At 38.9% G+C, this 17,164-nt stretch overlaps 3 protein-coding genes across 3 annotated transcripts; 1 reads left to right on the plus strand and 2 right to left on the minus strand.

Annotated features, from left to right (window-relative positions):
• Positions 1–848: 848 nt before the first annotated feature.
• On the minus strand, positions 849–4,101 carry LOC133532534 (uncharacterized). Its single transcript, XM_061871254.1, has 4 exons — positions 3,880–4,101; positions 3,204–3,286; positions 2,310–2,384; positions 849–1,137 (listed from the first exon to the last, which is right to left on the minus strand). Exons 1-4 carry the CDS (start codon positions 3,986–3,988, stop codon positions 1,003–1,005), a joined length of 402 nt encoding a protein of 133 aa, XP_061727238.1. The 5' UTR covers positions 3,989–4,101; the 3' UTR covers positions 849–1,002.
• Positions 4,102–4,665: 564 nt separating this feature from the next.
• Positions 4,666–7,103, plus strand: LOC133532536 (uncharacterized). Its single transcript, XM_061871258.1, has 3 exons — positions 4,666–4,882; positions 6,162–6,229; positions 6,864–7,103. The coding sequence occupies exons 1-3, from the start codon at positions 4,795–4,797 to the stop codon at positions 7,044–7,046; spliced, it is 339 nt and encodes a 112-aa protein (XP_061727242.1). The 5' UTR covers positions 4,666–4,794; the 3' UTR covers positions 7,047–7,103.
• Positions 7,104–8,867: 1,764 nt separating this feature from the next.
• LOC133532787 (uncharacterized) lies at positions 8,868–11,789 on the minus strand. Its single transcript, XM_061871633.1, has 3 exons — positions 11,641–11,789; positions 10,779–10,849; positions 8,868–9,144 (listed from the first exon to the last, which is right to left on the minus strand). The coding sequence occupies exons 1-3, from the start codon at positions 11,747–11,749 to the stop codon at positions 8,896–8,898; spliced, it is 429 nt and encodes a 142-aa protein (XP_061727617.1). The 5' UTR covers positions 11,750–11,789; the 3' UTR covers positions 8,868–8,895.
• Positions 11,790–17,164: the final 5,375 nt, after the last annotated feature.

Genomic DNA, 17,164 nt, shown 5'->3' on the forward strand with positions numbered 1-17,164 from the left:
TTCTCATCTATTAAAGTTTTTATTGTTAAACACACAAACTTTATTATGTTAATGTTAGCCCGTTGGACGTCCATGCATGTTGCCAATCACTACTGATTGCATAGATGGTAGGATCAACTAGATGTGCTATACGCGTACACCCGTAAGGGACAGAACATACGCAATGCGCCAAATTAAAAACACGATTGAACATAGCAAGTTATTTTTGGTATGTTGTCAGCAGTCAACATACTAAAAATAACTTACGTAATTTGGTCGGGTTATTTGTTGCCCACCATAAGCCATCCTAAAATTTACGGTAGGGAATAAAGAAAATAAAACTGTGACAGGGACAAGCAACCATAGCACTTTCTCTGCTACTCCTACTGAAATTTCCATATTTAAGGGCATCTCGTTCGGTCATCTGCCGGCTCTACCATTTCACCTCATTGTTATTGTACCTCTATGGCTGAATGTATATTGTTCTTATTATTTTTATTTAATTTCTTCTTCTTCCTCGCGTTGTCCCGACATTTTGCCACGGCGCATGGGAGCCTAGGGTTCGCTTGATAACTAATCCCAAGATTTGGCGTAGGCACTAGTTTTTACGAAAGCGACTGCCAATTGACCTTCCAACCCAGAGAGTAAAGTAGGCCTTGTGGGGATTAGTCCGGTTTCCTCACGATGTTTTCCTTCACCGACACGCGACTGGTAAATATCAAATAATATTTCGTACATAAGTTTGGTACGAGTCGGGGTTTGAACTCTTACCGCTAGGCCAACAGCGCTTCATTTATATTTAATTTAAAATTTATAATTTTATTGCTGGGTATATAAATTAATAATTTGTATTTAAGAATTGTGTGGGCTTTGTCTGAATTAAATGTTTTATTATTATTATTTATTACAAAAAGCTTGACGAGACCTGAGAAGTTTACTTGACTGTGTCATGAGTCACTTTGACAGTTTTGACAGTGTCGTAGTTTGTTTGGTCTTGAAGGAAGTTTCGAGTATAGTTTTTTACTACAGCCCAGTGATGTGTTGTGGTGGAGGCGGGGGCGGGCCCGGCCGGAAGAACAGCAGCGGCAGCGCCAGGCCGCCGGCGGGGCAGTCGTCGGGGCAGCGCACGTCGAGCACCGTGAACGCGTCCTCGTACACCTACACAAATACATTTTGCACAATTTCTGAAAAAAAATGCGCGCTAAGAACGAATTAAATTGCTTTCTACAAAAATATTTTATCTGTTAGTTCAAGTAGACACACTGCTATATACGTGTCTCTACTCCTTGGACATTGACCGAGATCCCGAGTAGAGTTCCTTCTCAGGAATTTTCTAATAAGGTAAATTATTTGATTGGATAAAATATATATTTGATTGGATAAATATAGATTAAAAAGACACTAGTGACATGACACACTCTTTAATTACCGTGTATTTACATACAGGCTGTTCCGAAGTATTCAATCGTAAATCATTAATTTATCCGTGAATACTGTGTCATTTGGAATGAGACTTTGTACATAGGTTAGTTAGAAATACCCTAATCGACACGTCCTATGTCCAGAGGGTAGAGAAACGTTGTATATAAACCGAAATAAATGTCTTATACGAAGGAAAAATGACCAAGGCCTTCAGTGGTGTTCAGAGTTAGAATCGAACCAGCAGCGTCCTTTGATTACGCGACAGATGCCTAGACCACTAGGCCATCCGGTCACAGTGGGATGGATCAAAATTTCCAAGTATATGACAATTTCCTGAAGGCTTGTCGTCGCGTCCCGTGGTAGGTTCCTAATATTTTTAATATATATTTATAATCCTGGCTATATTTTAAATATATATTAAATTAAGGTATCTTTGAGCTATTTCTGTTAAGTAATACCATATGGTAAAATTGCCACAGAATGTTGCCACGTTTGACGGTATATAACACCGTGTGACAGGGATAACATGATAGTATTGTTAGTGTTTTATTGTGTTGTCCCTCAATGGTATACTAAAGTGCCAATTACATCCACACTTTATCAGGTCTGCCGGGCTAGCACATGATTGGCGCGACCGTGTCTCGCGGCGAGATAGACTACCCGTTCCTCTTTAATTAACATAGTTAGAAAAAGATGGGTAGTCTATCTCGCCGCGAGATACTGACGCGCCAATCATGTGCAAGGCCTACTGATACCTACTACTACTGACCTGATTTCAGGTCGGGATATTTTTTCGTTTCACCAAATATCAGCACATCGTTTACAATATTCGAAATGTAAAAAAGTGTGGATGTAAATTGGCGCTTTATCACTTTTTACAACAGCGAGTGGTGGAGAACCGGATGCACCTGCACGATCTCCGGCGCAGCGCCGGCCGTGTCGTTGTTGCACGCCGTGGTCATCACGCCCACGATATTGTCGTCCTAAAAATAAAACATTGTAAGACTATTTTCACATTGTACGATCCAATATCGGACAAAAGACAAAGAAAATATTCCCTAAAGTGCCAATTACATCCACACTTTACCAGGCCTGATATCAGACCCGATTTCGGGTCCGTGAATGAGTATTACATTTAGGACAGGATAGCAAAACCGAACAATACATAGTGGATTAAAAAACAAAACATAACATACAAATAGCCATGTCACATAAAAATGTCAGTCCATATAATACATATGACCAGTGGCCGAGCGTTTACCCCTCTGGGTAAGCTCTTAAAGGCGTTTCCAGTTGTTAAATCCTCCAAGACTGTAAAGGATGTGCTGATATTTGGTGAAACGGAAAAATACTCATTCACGGACCCGAAATCGGGTCTGATATCAGGCCTGGTAAAGATCAGTCAGTGATCAGTGATCTGAAATAAACGGTTTTTATTTATTTATTTACAGTGTGGATGTAATTGGCACTGTACCCTATTTGGTTGTGTTTTTCTGTAAGTCGGTGTAAAATTTGTATTCATTTGTAAAAAAGCCCTCGAGGCCCACATGCAGAATACATCTTTTGAATTTTGGATTTTTTGTAAGATTGCCTCATAATATACGTTACAATGTAGGTATAGTGAAATACTGATAACCACCAATTGTTTTTGTTAATTTGTATTTACTGGTGAGAACCTGTCATTGGCTTTTTGTATCACATTTATAAAACCTATAGACATATTAACAGCTGTTGATCTCTTAATAATAATAAAGAAATATTGTTGGTAATTGAAAAATGGAAGGATTTAAAGTGTGACTTACAACCCCCGGGTCCAACTCAAGTAGCTCGCCTCCTGGCGGTAATATAACTGGTTTGAAAAAAACGGCAAAATCGGTGACAATTCCTGTGAAGAAAGGTTAGTAACAAAAATCACAACGATAATTATTTTATATCATTTTTATATATACTAGCTGTTCCCGCGACTTCGTTCGCTTGGAAAGAAATAACCGAAGTAGGAGGAGAAGTGTCATTTTGTCACGCCAGGCGGCGTGGAGTGCGTCCATGGTACGCATAGATGGTAGGATGAACCAGATCTGCTATAGACGCGTGCTCCCAGCGTAAGGGACAGAACATACGCAACGCGCCAAATTAAAAATACGTTTTAACATTCCTGACAACATATATCAAAAACAACCTACGTAATTTGGTCGCGTTATTTGTTGCCCACCATAAGATTTACTAAAATTTTGCTAAAATAATTTACTATATAATCTAAATAATTAATGAAAATTGGTAAGTATCACGCGCGAGGACACCAAAGTTGCATTATATCTTCAATAAAGACAACAGTTATTGAAGTGAAAATATCCGTGTTCATCACACGAATAAATGCCCTTACCGGGATTTCAACCCGCCACATAGGCTTTATAAGCAGGGTCACTACCCACAAGGCCAGACCGGTCATCAAATCGGTCGGTATCATATATTGGTAGTTACCGAGTTGCACCAGCGTGCAGTTTTTCGCGTGTGCGAAAGTGAGAAGCGCGGCGACCGCGAGCAGCGAGCGGGCGAGCCGTGTACGGAGCGGCGAGCGGAGCGGTGACATGGCGGATGCGGAGTGGCGTGCCGGTGCCGCCGACACCGTTATATACCCGGACAGCCGCGATCATCGAAAATCGACTTTATGTTATCGCTCTAGCATATTTGAGCGATGGCGAGACAAATACGCTATAGGCACTCGGGTACTTAACATAATGCACAATATGAATTATTCGACCGAACCTAATATTTAAAACGATTTGTTACAATAGGTCCGATTTGTTTTAGATATGGGTATTATTGTAGTAGGCAATGATTTTTAATATTTTTATACATAATGGATATATACAGAGGAACTATAACTAGCATAAATCTAAAATAGGCCCTTCATTGTACCAAAGATGCTGGCGGAATTTCTTTGTTGTATCTCAATACTGATACGTTGTGCGAGGAAGCCGCCAGCTCTTCGGTCACGTAGAGTAGAGTAATCTTTCCGATATTTCCAGAAAAACTACTCTGTATTAAATCAATATTAAAACGTTTCCATGGCTAAATGAAATCCGTTATGTTCAGGCAGCTTAGTTACTCCATTTATAATATTGTTGTAAAATCATTTATAAGCGTTCCAAATTATATATCCGTTTAATTACGGGGCAATCATTCGTTTGATTATAATAGTTTGGAACTAATAACAATAATGATTGGTTATGGCTAGTACGAGATATAAAACGCTGGCGGCAGTAAGAGAAATGACGCCATTAGCGTGACTGCGTCTGTTACTAGTGAAGGAAGTTAGGAAGCAGTCTAGCCGCGCCGCCGCCGTTCCCGCCGCTCCCGCCGCCGCTGCCGCACCCGCTCCCTGCCACCGCCGCCATGCCGACCCTCGCGGGCTCGCTGCTCGCGCTCGCCGCACTCGTTGCCGCCGCCGACGCCCAGTCCTACTGCGTCACGAAGGAAATTGGTACGAATTTTTCTCGAGAAATGACTTTGCTAGATTAGATATATTTATTTCTTAAAGAAAAAGACACAGTATTTTACACAAAAGGATAAAACAAAGGCTTTCACTAAAAGATCGTCAACTTAACATTAGATAGTTAATTTCAATGACAAATAGAATGAAAATGCTATGTAATGTACTCGTACCTGGGTATTTGAGAGTCCTCCAATCTTGGTTAGTTTAAAAACGATTTTTTTTATGATATAATTAAGGCGAGCAGACGCTTCACCTGATGGTAAGCGATTACCACCGCCCATGGACACCCGCAACACAAGAGTTGTATGTGCGTTGCCGGCCTTTAAGATGGGAGTACGCTCTTTCCTTTAAATATTTATAGAATCTCGCTTTTTTCTCGAACGAGCGAGTGAAGCGAAGTTCTTACATTCAACTTAGAACACACGGCTGGCTAGGAGCACGACCTGGCTGTCCGATGTTTTTAAGATGAACTATCAGAGGATGGTTTGATGGACAATAACTTAAGTATGTACATTTCTTCTAATTTAAATGAAATTGGGTAAACGCGTAGTTGAGGGCATAACGTTCGACCTGTCTTGTTTGTCATTTTAGATTAGTTCACGTAGCTGCCGTATGGCGCTGTAATCTGAAGCGTAATGTACGGCCAAGATGAGTTTGGACCGATATAACAATACAACCATAATTGTAGTTATTGTAATGTATTTTTAACTATTTACTATATATGTTTTTTGTACGTTTTAAATTAATTATGTTAATTATCTTTGTTATCTGTTGTGATTATTTCACCGGATGGTCTCATCGGAAGATCAGCGCTGGAAGTCGTCAGCAACATCCTGAGATGAGAAATTTTCGTGGCACTTTCTCCTTTTCATGTTTCTCTGTTTTGTATTATTTTCTATGCTTACGAATAAATTATTTCTATTCTATTATATTCTAAAGTGTCAAAAGTTCTCCACTTGTTGGGTTCGGCTTCGCGCATGCCTTTAACCTTTTGACCGCCACGGTCGGCTATGACCGACATCTGAAAGACTTGCCAAGGACGCGAACGACGGCTACAGCCGACAGTTTCGCCAATGCAATAGGGACTAACGCGGGACCCCATAAAGTTCAATTTCGCTGATCGCCTGCGTCCGGGGCACGGCATGTTCCTTCGCCGTCTGGCGTTCAAAAGGTTAAAATGTCTGGAACACCTTTGTCTGCTCGTGATGGGTAAAGACACACAAATAATGTTGATCCATCCATTATTACTAATTGTTATTTTACGCAGGTAGAAAAACTGACCACCGAATAGTCCTGTGGCCGACTGACATGTATTATCCGATGACAATCTTAACCGTAAGTTGCCATGCCAATAAGACCACACATGTTTGCGCTGACTTATTGGCATCCCTCGCAGTAACTGTAATAGATCTCATACATGAAAGAAAAAGTGACCAAGTGTTACTACTAGAAATCATAACATAAAAAGAAATTCACCACTCCAACTGGTAAAAAAGCCCCTTTGATTGTTCAAAAACGAATGAGAAATTTTCATTTTATCCACATGTGGGGCAGAGTAATCAGATGCAAATTTTGAGTTGTTTCCTTATGTTAGCTGGTAGAATTGACTTTTAAATGACGATTTTGAATGATAAATGTTTTATTAAATCGAAATGGGATTTGATGTGCTTTGATTTTTTTGGTATTTCATATTTAGTAAGTATTTTCCTTACGTTGGTGTGGTGGAAAAATTTGTGTTTCACTCGGAGGCAAAGTTCTCGCTACGCTCGTGGTTCAATTTTGAAATCTTCCGTTTGGTCGGGTATCAATATTAGCACGAACGGTTAAACAACAACTTTGCTCCCTTGTAAAACAAATAACTATTATTAAAAGCAAAAAAAACTAATTTCACCGTTTTTGAAAATTAATCCCCCAAGGTGATGAAAAAGTTTGGACAAAATATGCTTACTGAATCAGTCTTTTATTCCAGTATATTTGGGACCCCTGCGAGAGCAAAATGGTTGGTTATACGCTGAAGATATGCCGCAGGGACCCACATGGAACGCTGGCCCTATTCAACGGACCGCCCCCAGGCCACTGGGTTCCTGTGGAAGTCTTCTGTTTTGATGATCATAACTGTGTAGCCTACATCACCATCTACTGCGAATCATGATGAAGTATATCCATTACTAAAATACATTTGTGTTAGTAATTATTGTTTTCATCTTAATCTGCATTTTCTGTTCATACCCTGTAATATACTTCTCATAATATCCCTTGCTCCTCTGAAAGGGAATCATACTTGATCTATAGCACGGAAAGTTTCTGCTCTAGTGCAGAAAGTGGCGTACATAGTACATACAAATGGAAAAATAAAAAAATTACCTTCCAATAAAATTGTTATTATGTTTCCTGATACGTCCGAAATCTGCTTTATTGAGAAAGTAACGCCTCCGTTGGCCGGTAGATGCCGCTAGCGTCTTATGTGTTCGCTCCGCCCCACGCCGTCACGTAGTTCCGCTTCATCACAATTGCGAAAAAAAACTAAATTTTGAGCGAAATATATCTTAAATACGATGACATTGTCAACATTCGTCCTGCATGTCATTTTTGACAGGTTAAGCATCGAAGGCACAAACCCATCCGGCATTCAGCCACGATTGAAAATTGTGTAAAAATATTTTAAGTGGCTAGAAAAAAAGTCTAACCAAGATAAGTTGGCAACGATTTTGATAGCCCAGGCGGTGCACGCGTTTTTGACAGGTTAGGCATCGAAGACACAGACCCATCCGGCATTCAGCCACGATTGAAAATTGTGTCATAATATTTTTCACCACGCCCTCTTGATAGTTCAAAAACTAATGAGGGAATGCATATTTTGTGTTATTTTCTTATGCTAGCTGGTAGAATTGACTTTTAAATTATGAATTTGAATGTTTTTTTTAATTACGTTCATTTGAATTTGATTTGGTTTAATTTTTTCGTTATTTCATAGTATTTTCCTTGCGTTGGTGCGGTGAAAATTTTTGTGTTTCACTCGGAGGAAAAGTTTGTCTAACCTTCGTGCCTTGAAACCCTCGCAACGCTCAATATTCCACTTCTCGAATTTGGAATCTTTCGCTTGCTCGGGTATCAATATTAGCACGACCGGTTAAACAACAACTTTGCCCCCTTGTAAAACAAATAACTATTAAGTGGCTAGAAAAAAAAGACAAACCAATATAAGTTTTAAACGTAAAACTTCTATGAAATGATGACGTTTACTTGACACTTGCACCGTGTGGGCTATCACAATCACTGCCGACTTAACTTGGTCCGACTCTATTAAATTTCTCAAATATAATATTTTTAAAGATAAAAAAAAAATTAAATTATTAACGTCGGTATTTTTTTTTATATCCTACGTTGGTGGTAAACAAGCATACAGCCCGCCTGATGGTAAGCAGTCTCCGTAGCCTATGTACGCCTGCAACTCCAGAGGAGCACGTTGCCGACCCAAAACCGCCCCCCCCCCCCCCCCGCCGCCCTCGTTGAGCTCTGGCAACCTTACTCACCGGCAGGAACACAACACTATGAGTATGGTCTACTGTTATTTGGCTGCTGTTTTCTGTAGGGTGGAGGTACTTCCCCAGTTGGGCTCTGCTCTAGATCTGGAATGACATCCGCTGGCTGTGCCCTACCACACAAAGCGAGATGACATTCACAATGCCCGTACCTCTCTTGAAATAAAATTCCTTCATACCTAATACTTGGTTCGTATGAATTATTTTTGTATGATTTAGGATTTAGGAGGCAATACCAGCGGACAAACTGCCTGATGGTAAGCGATTATCGGCGGCCATGGATTTCCGCAACACTAGAGGAGTATTAAGTGCGTTGCCGGCCTTTGAGATAGGAGTACTCTCTTTTCTTGAAGGTTTAAAGGAATGGTTTCTTTATTTTAAGCTTTTGAACTGTAGATAAGTTAACAAGGACACACAATAAAACAAATGAGTTGTACACAGAATATTGATATAATATTATTATATATCATAATTCAATGAATTCAATAGTGGAATGCCGTCCATGCTATCAGGATAGCCACAGTACTCGGTGACGTAAATCGTGGAGTAATCAGACTCATATTCGACATGCGGACAGGTGACGCGGATGGGGGTGTACTTGTGGTAGGGCGGCTGGTCGTGGATGGTGGGGGGGGCCTGGGAGGCTGCACTGTTCAGGCACGCCAGTATCGTCTGCCCGACCCGTCTCAATGGACGGGGGCAGGTCTCCTGGAAAAACAAGTCCCAGTCAAATGGGGTAGATAGAGCCACTCATGCGCAGCCCAATAAGTAGTGTAAGTGTTAAGGCACTGGAGCAGAGCGGTGAGCGAGATAAAAATACACCATTAGAATTGCGTTAAATCTCTGCTCCTCTTTGCGCTATTGGTGGATTTTTGCCTCTCTCACGATCCGCTCTAGTGGACAGGCAGCCTTAATCTCGATCCTAATAGTCAAAAAGCTTGTGTCATTTATTCACACTTTAACTATTCCAAATGTTATTATTATTTTACAAACGGTTACTGAGAAAAATCCTCAACCGATTTCAAGAACGAAGCTCCATTAACAATGCTTTGTATGGAGCACTAAAAAGAAAAACCAACTCCAAACCTTACAGAAAACTGCAGTAATCACTCAGTGTTGTGTTCCTACCTGTGAGTAAGGTTGCCAGAGCTCAACGAGGGTGCGAAGTGTTGGGGTCGGCATCGCGCATGTAACACCTCTGGAGTTGCAGGCGTTTATAGGCTACGGTGATTTACGGGTGCTTACCATTAGGCGAGCTGTACGCTTGTTTGCCACCAACATAGTATTAAAAAAAAAACCGTATCCTTTTTAAATATATCAACTATCAAATAATATGTTTGCAGTCGGTGCGCAACATCTGACCAGATGTAAATTGTTGCTGTTTAAGAGAATAGAGGACGGCCGATTCTCTATACAAAGTAGTCCCCATTTTCCTCTCTGAATATTGACATTTTGGAAAATATTTTTACATAATTTGATTCATTTGATGTATATTAACCATAGCTATGCCCCTAAGTTTGACTAGCTGTGGTTGTTAGACAACGAATTTTATCAAAATATTTTGAATAATGTTAATTAATATCCAGAGATGAAAATGAGGCCTACGTTCGTTTGTATGAAAAGGCGATTTTGCGCGGGTTTCCAGTTTCGTATTAAGGAATTAATACTCTACCCATAGAAATATAGATACTCTAGCTATCGATAAACAAGACCTAACCGGGGGCCTACCGGGAAAACCAAAATTCGCAAATTGCGGGGATCTTTCTCTTTTACTCTTAGTAAGACGTCATTAGAGTGACAGAGAAAAATGCCCGCAATTGACGAATTTCGATTTTCCCGGTAGCCGCCCAGGACCTAACAGTTCCTATGATTTCCAAATCTCGAATGTACCATTTCATGTTGTTCCTTATATCACGTTTCTTGGGGCCGTATAGCCACGATAACAATGATTTACGACAAACACTATGAATATTCTTGTTTAAAAAAACGGTCTAGTGCGAGTTATCCTCGGGTTCCGTACAAACTTTGAATTATCTCGTGTAACTATAAAGGCGAAATACTTAATCAGAAGTATCTTCGAGGCAACGATTGGCGACAAGTCGCACAGGACCGAGAAAAGTGGCGCTGTCTTCGCGCTGTGGCCAAGTCTCATTTTGGGGCGCTGAGCCAACTGACTAAGTGTAAGTACGTATAAAATGTGTATGACCCATACACCAATCGAAAAGTTAAATTTAAGTGTATTGAGATGATAAATGCGTTTGATTGGTGTTACATATAAAGGTCCAGATTGGTCCTTGCGTCCTTGGCTACCTCTGACAGCGAGTTCCACCAAAAATACTTACGGGAATCATTAATTTGCCGTCTGGGCATGGAATGTATCTCGGGAATTCATATGTGTGGTTAGTTTTTCGACCTGTAAATTAAAAATAAATCATCACTTGTATATAAATACAACTTTCCACATGGACAATTTTGGAAAAATCTCTGGGTGAGCAAATTTCTTCGTTTCCAAAATGAAAGGTTCCTAAATTTCCTGTATTTTTTTTGTAGTGTTTCGTATTTGAGCCGTATTTTGAATATCGCTATGGGTACATACATAATACATTGTATTGGATGTAAAAAGAGGTCACATGCTTATTGCGTAGTGCGTCAATTATAATTTAAATAATGTGTACCATATTTTGTGAGTGAAAAGAAATCTGACACTGAAATATCTGATTATATTATAAAGTGTTTTATTAATAAAAAGTTACATATAATTTTTTTATTTTATTTAATACGACCGTGACGACCGGTCTGGCTTAGTAGGTGGTGACCCTGCCTATGAAGCCGAAGGCCCTGGGTTTGAATCCCGGTAAGGACATTTATTTGTGTGATGGATGAACACAGATATTTGTTCCTGAGTCATGGGTGTTTTCTATGTATATAAGTATTGTTTATCTATACAAGTATGTATATCGTTGCTTAGTACCCATAGTCCAAACTTTGCTTAGTTTGGGGTTACGTCGAGCGCTGTAAGATGTCCCCTAATATTTATTTATTTATATTTTATTTATTTATTTATTCTCTTTGTCTTGTTACATTCGACCCACAACGTGTTACTTTAAGCCCGTCAACAGGTTCAAATGTAACAACAGACGATTTTTTTCTGATACATACAAAAAACATAGATACCTGTAATTAAATAAAAATTGTCTCGCTTACCAAATTCCTTAATGGCGCAGGTGGGTGGAATAACGCCGGCGGCGGACCACAGAGCAGTGGCGGTGGCGCAAAGTGCAGCAAGAGTGGCGCAGGCGAGCAGCGGCGACATGGCGGCAGTGGCGGGGTTGGCGCGAGGCCGCGTCAGCGCCGTTATATACCTACTTCAGTGGACTAGGGTCGCCACGATCTCGGCTAAACCATCATCGGTCACCACCAACCATTTGGCACTAAAGGATGTCAAGTTTCGTTGGTTCCGCAGCCGGCTCCCTGACACGGAGTAGCGTAATGGATCGTAGCCATAACGTGTTTTGTAGTTTTAAGACATATTTTTTACAATAAGTATATTTATATGCTGGTTAGGGTTTGCATGACGGATCCGAAATGTATGGGAAGATCCGCTGATCCAGATACGGATAATTTCATACATTTGGATGCGGATTGCAAACCCTAATGCTAGTTTAAAGGTATTTATCGGCATATTATTAACTGGGCAACTTTACTTGGCCATATAATAATATAATTTGGCTGTGTATTAATATTTTAGCGCTAAAATTGCATATTAGCCCCAAACATAAGCATCATGTTACTAAAAAACAGGCAAAAAATCAAGTCACCATAAAAAATATAAGGAACTTGAAAATAATAAATTGGCAATGAATATTGTAAAGCGTAGGATTTAAATTTTTGTTGTCATATAGTTGTTAAAACCTAAATAATCATATTGTTACTAGCTACTTATTATTTTCTCTTTTTTTATAAATAAATTTCCGCTTTTTATTCTTTTTAAATAAAGTAACTTTAATTCTGTAAATAAATAAAGTAATATTTATAAGTATGTACTTAGCAGCCGCCTTGTGTCACCGCCTCAATTCGGGCAGGCTGAAAACCAGCGCTGAAAGCACGCCGTAAAGGCGGGACTAGCACATCTGAGCCAGTGGCGGGACAAGATCAAAATTTGGTGTGGGCAAGGTACAATTTAGCGAGGCCCTCTGGTGGCGTAAGAAATAACGAATCATTTTTTACGTTGCTTCCCAGTTATATGTATTTGAGGCGCGAGACCCCTCGGACCCGCACGTCGCCCACGCCTAGCGCCGCCTCTGGCTGAGACTGTTCAATTGTCACGTAGGCAGATGTAATTTGATCTTTAGTTTAGTTTTACGGCCTTTAGTTTGGGACGCCACATGTGTGGATACCCTTGCGCCGTCCCACCTCCCAGGGACCTCGACCAAGGCCGGAACGGCCGCCGAAGCAGCCGAGCGTCTCAAACGGCGCAAATATGCATCCATTGATTCCGGTTGTATGTTTGAGCCGTTTGGGTTGGAGACCCTCGGACCCTGGAGACCCGGAGCCCATTGTATTTTCAGAGAGCTGGCGAAGCGTCTCATTGATGCTACGGGTGACCAGAGGGCTGGTTCTTTCCTTGCCCAGCGAATTGGCATCGCCATACAGCGCGGTAATGCCACCAGCCTTCTGGGCACCCTACCATCGGGCGACGAGCTAGCCCCCATTTTTTATTTGTAAATATATGTATTTAGATATGTTTCTTTACTTTAGTTATATTCTTTTTTATATCTACTTCCTTTTGCTGAATAAATGTTCTTTATTTGATCTTACTTTATACATATAATTTCTAGGTTAAATATTAGCTTAAGTGTGTACAAATCATTGTAATTTAACCATGTTATGGCAATAAATTATTTATCTATCTTATCTGTATTGAGCACATCGTTTCAGGTAAATCGGTTAGTATTTAAGTTACGGAAGCAGCTAAATTTAATGAATAAATAACATCGTTTGTTTATGAAAACGGGTAAGAACATAAACCTTATATTTATGCGTAAAGGTGTTCCCACATTGGTGTTACGGAGTATACAGATTGCCACAAAACACATAGGTACATTTTTTAAAATCCATTTCCCTCCCTTCGTGTTTATATTTATCGCCACTCGTTTAGAATTTCCTATTTTTTGCACTTGTATCGTCATGTACTATTATGGTTTCGGTAGGTACAATTTTTTACTGCGCAATTTTTCGTTATACGAGTAGGTCATGTAGACCTTTAATTGGGTCGAATAAATAGTACACAATCTTAAGCGACAATTACATCCTTTCCGATTTCGGGCCCGAAATAATCGTTTGTCGGCCCGAAATCGGGTCTGAATTTAGGCCTAATAAAGTGTGGATGTAATTGGCACTTTAGTACGCAAATTTGGCCGAATATTCGTGGCACCTCTATTAATAATACTTCCGAAGCCAATTATTTTAAATATCATTTGTTTCGGCCGATTCGATTTAGATAATAAAAGTAGTAGGCATACTTAATAAGTTAATAACGTTTGGCATAACTATTCATCCGAATTGATTAACCTATTATAATTTTAACAGGTAGCCAATTACCTATTTCATGGTTAAAGTGTCAATTACATCCAAACTTTATTATAGACGTCGGGCCCGAGCTAGAGTTGTTTTCCGTCTCACCAAATATCAGCACATCATTAAATAAGTTTTTGCAAAAATTTCACTTTTCGTACAAGCTTTTATCGCTGACTGTACTTTTTTCCACAGGCAACTACTTAGTACTCATCGAAAAAATTCTAAAAACCCCAAACACAATTAGGTTGCGTTGTTTTATCACAGAGTTCCTATGGCTACCTCCTGTCTCCATCATTAGATCAGCTTGATGGTACTATAATATTGCATTGTCACCCGACTTACATATGTATGCAAATTTTCAGCTTCAACGGTTAGTGGGTCAAATTTAACTTGCAAGATTTGTCCCATACATACTAACAGGGCAAGTAAAATAAAAGCTTGTAAAATATTTAAAATGTAAAGAAATTGTTCATATAGTCTGTTCGGAAAGAGTCGTGGAATGTATTGGGCCCCATACATTGCATGACTCTTCTCTTTCCGCACAGACTCAATGCAAAAATATCAAACACTGAACATTTCTGTCAATTAGAGACAAATTATTTTATACATTTCAAATACTGTCAACGATGTGCTGATATTCCGTGAAACGGAAAATTATTATCAGGCCCGGCATCGGAACTGATATCGGGAAGTGTGGATGTAATAGGCACCTTACTAAGGTTACGCACTATCGCAACCACATATCGTCAGGTGACAAGCAAAACTCACAAATTACAAAAAAAAACATTAAACAAAAATCAACCTTATTTTAGTAGTAATATGGTTCATTATGGGTGGTGATAAGTAGTGAGTTTTGCTTGTCACCCGATGACATGTTAACATAATCTAAAGCCCACGATACGACCGGTGGGCAGTGAGCCTGCCTAGGCTGCCTATGAAGCAGATGGTCCCGGGTTCAAGTTGAAAAATGAAAATTTATTGATAACAATAGTTACAGGTCGTCTCGTTGTTAAGTATATTATACCTACTTACACAAGGTAAGTTTATTGTTTTTGATTATACGTATTTACAATCGAAAATTCGTTACATTATTTAATACATTTAAAAATTCATTATTAAAAATTAAACTATAAGGTAAGTGGCATGTCAAAAAATTAATTGTAAACATAAAACATATTAGTAAGGCTGCCGTCCTATCCCTAAAACCTATCTAACCCACAAATTATAGTTTTGAGATATGGGCAAAAAACGTTCAAACCAATATCTCTAGAAAATGTGTACATTTATTCGGGATTTATTTTATGCAAAAATTAAAACTAAATTTATGCTTACTGTTTTTGAAAACCATTTTCTCAAATATTATTTTATTAATTAGAAAATCACAATTTTGTGTTTTAGTATTGCAAATAATTACTAAAATATGTACGATATTACTCCTAAACCACCGTTAAATATACTTTAGCCGTTCTTTAGAATTGTATAATATATAAAAAATATCTAAATAACGGCCAAAGTCAATTTACGTGTTTATAGTATCGTAATTGTGAATTGTGTAATAAACAAAACACAGCTTAATAACCGCAAAGGTACTGAACAATTTTATAGTATTGTATCTGTTAAAATATTACCTAGAAAACATTTATAATACACACGTTATTGGATTGTGACCGTTTTTTAGCTATGTAATGACCCTACATATTGAAGTAATTTGTATGCGTTCCTATTCTAAAACCCCGTTAAATGACGAATGCTCACTAGGTTTAAGTCGTGGAAATATTTGCATTTTTTTTTTAAATAAAATCATGTTGATCAGCATTATACTACTAAGTTTATAGAGTTACTTATTGTTAATCATCATCGTATATGTATTTATTTGCATTCAAAAATAAAATTAAAAACGTAAAAAATACTGACAAATCAGTCTTCAGCTTTGTACAATTTTACGCGAAGGAGTAAAAACGAAAATTGTGTCAGACTCAAATATTTGTTAGATGTAGGCGTAGATTACTAACCATTGTAAGGTAGGTATCAGGTGATCCATGTAAGGCCCAGTACCTAATAAAGACCACTTTTGAAAATGCGCCCCCCGCGCTTTGATTGCCAGTTCAAAAACCTAGTAAGGCTAAATGACCACACTAAAATCTATTAGTTCTCAGATTCCTACTAGTTTTTTATATGGGATTTGTGACTTCCTGAGTTTTACGATGGTAAAAGGTAACTCAACATGCTACTTACTAGGTTTAGAGGCATCGAAATCTGTAGTAATTATGCCGAATTTGGAGCAGTTGTCTCTGTAATCGGTGAGGACTTACTAGTTGGATTCACATAAGATAAAAAACGAATTTACAGAAATGTGTTACCTACTTTAGCATCTTCCTTTAACATCCTTCGCATAAATATAAAGCTAAGTGTCATGCATTACGGAATCACTGCAGTACAATATGCGGAGATGATCAAAGGCTTCAAATTCATAATTTCGTTGAATTTGGGGACCATCTAAAGTTTGGTAGTTTCTTAAGTTACTTGGAGTTGGAACCATCAAAAAGGTGAATTAATGACTTCTTTGGTCTCGACTCCCTTAATCTGGACTTCTTTTCTTCTGAAAAATTTTCTCGGTAAGTAGGATATCCTAAACTTTCCTTCGAATGCATCAACCTAACTTTTTTTCAAATACCTCGACTTCTGACTATCCTTCTTCCTCTCTTGATCAATTCACTGATAATGCCCTTAGAAAGGACGTAATGTTCATCTCGTCTAATGCCGTTGGAGTCGACAATCTGAGCAAAAACTCTAATTGACCTTATTGATCATATCATCATAGGTATTTCTTCTTATATTTTCCCGTCGCTTTCATAAGATACCGCTATTACTTATTCCTTTGCTAAAAAGTCCAATTCCTCCTTCTTCTTAGACTACCGCTCTATTTATTTCCATTTCTTCCTTTCCTCTCTAAAGTTCTTGAGTGTCTTTTGTACATCAACAGGTTACTGTTTTGAATAGACATGCGCTCACAAATCCATATAAACCAAACCCGATTACCCCACATGGCACAGCACTTCACCGCTCTTGTAAAAATTACTGCATATATACTTGCAAATATGGTATATCAGGGTGTTATCGTTCTTGGATTTCGGTAATGCTTTCAACACGA

This window comes from Cydia pomonella, chromosome 27 (genome assembly GCF_033807575.1).
Source record: "Cydia pomonella isolate Wapato2018A chromosome 27, ilCydPomo1, whole genome shotgun sequence".
Classification (NCBI taxonomy): domain Eukaryota; kingdom Metazoa; phylum Arthropoda; class Insecta; order Lepidoptera; family Tortricidae; genus Cydia; species Cydia pomonella.

What these genes read in the sequence shown, in the direction of transcription:
- LOC133532536 (XM_061871258.1), top strand. Translation starts at nt 4,795, where the DNA reads ATGCCGACCCTCGCGGGCTCGCTGCTCGCGCTCGCCGCACTCGTTGCC. An exon ending in CTGCGTCACGAAGGAAATTG is followed by an intron (nt 4,883 to 6,161) that starts GTACGAATTTTT and finishes TATTTTACGCAG; the next exon opens with GTAGAAAAACTGACCACCGA. An exon ending in ATCCGATGACAATCTTAACC is followed by an intron (nt 6,230 to 6,863) that starts GTAAGTTGCCAT and finishes CTTTTATTCCAG; the next exon opens with TATATTTGGGACCCCTGCGA.
- LOC133532787 (XM_061871633.1), bottom strand. Translation starts at nt 11,749, where the DNA reads ATGTCGCCGCTGCTCGCCTGCGCCACTCTTGCTGCACTTTGCGCCACC. An exon ending in CTGCGCCATTAAGGAATTTG is followed by an intron (nt 10,850 to 11,640) that starts GTAAGCGAGACA and finishes TTTAATTTACAG; the next exon opens with GTCGAAAAACTAACCACACA. An exon ending in ACGGCAAATTAATGATTCCC is followed by an intron (nt 9,145 to 10,778) that starts GTAAGTATTTTT and finishes TTGTTTTTCCAG; the next exon opens with GAGACCTGCCCCCGTCCATT.
- LOC133532534 (XM_061871254.1), bottom strand. Translation starts at nt 3,988, where the DNA reads ATGTCACCGCTCCGCTCGCCGCTCCGTACACGGCTCGCCCGCTCGCTG. An exon ending in CTGCACGCTGGTGCAACTCG is followed by an intron (nt 3,287 to 3,879) that starts GTAACTACCAAT and finishes CTTTCTTCACAG; the next exon opens with GAATTGTCACCGATTTTGCC. An exon ending in CTGCGCCGGAGATCGTGCAG is followed by an intron (nt 1,138 to 2,309) that starts GTGCATCCGGTT and finishes GTATTTGTGTAG; the next exon opens with GTGTACGAGGACGCGTTCAC.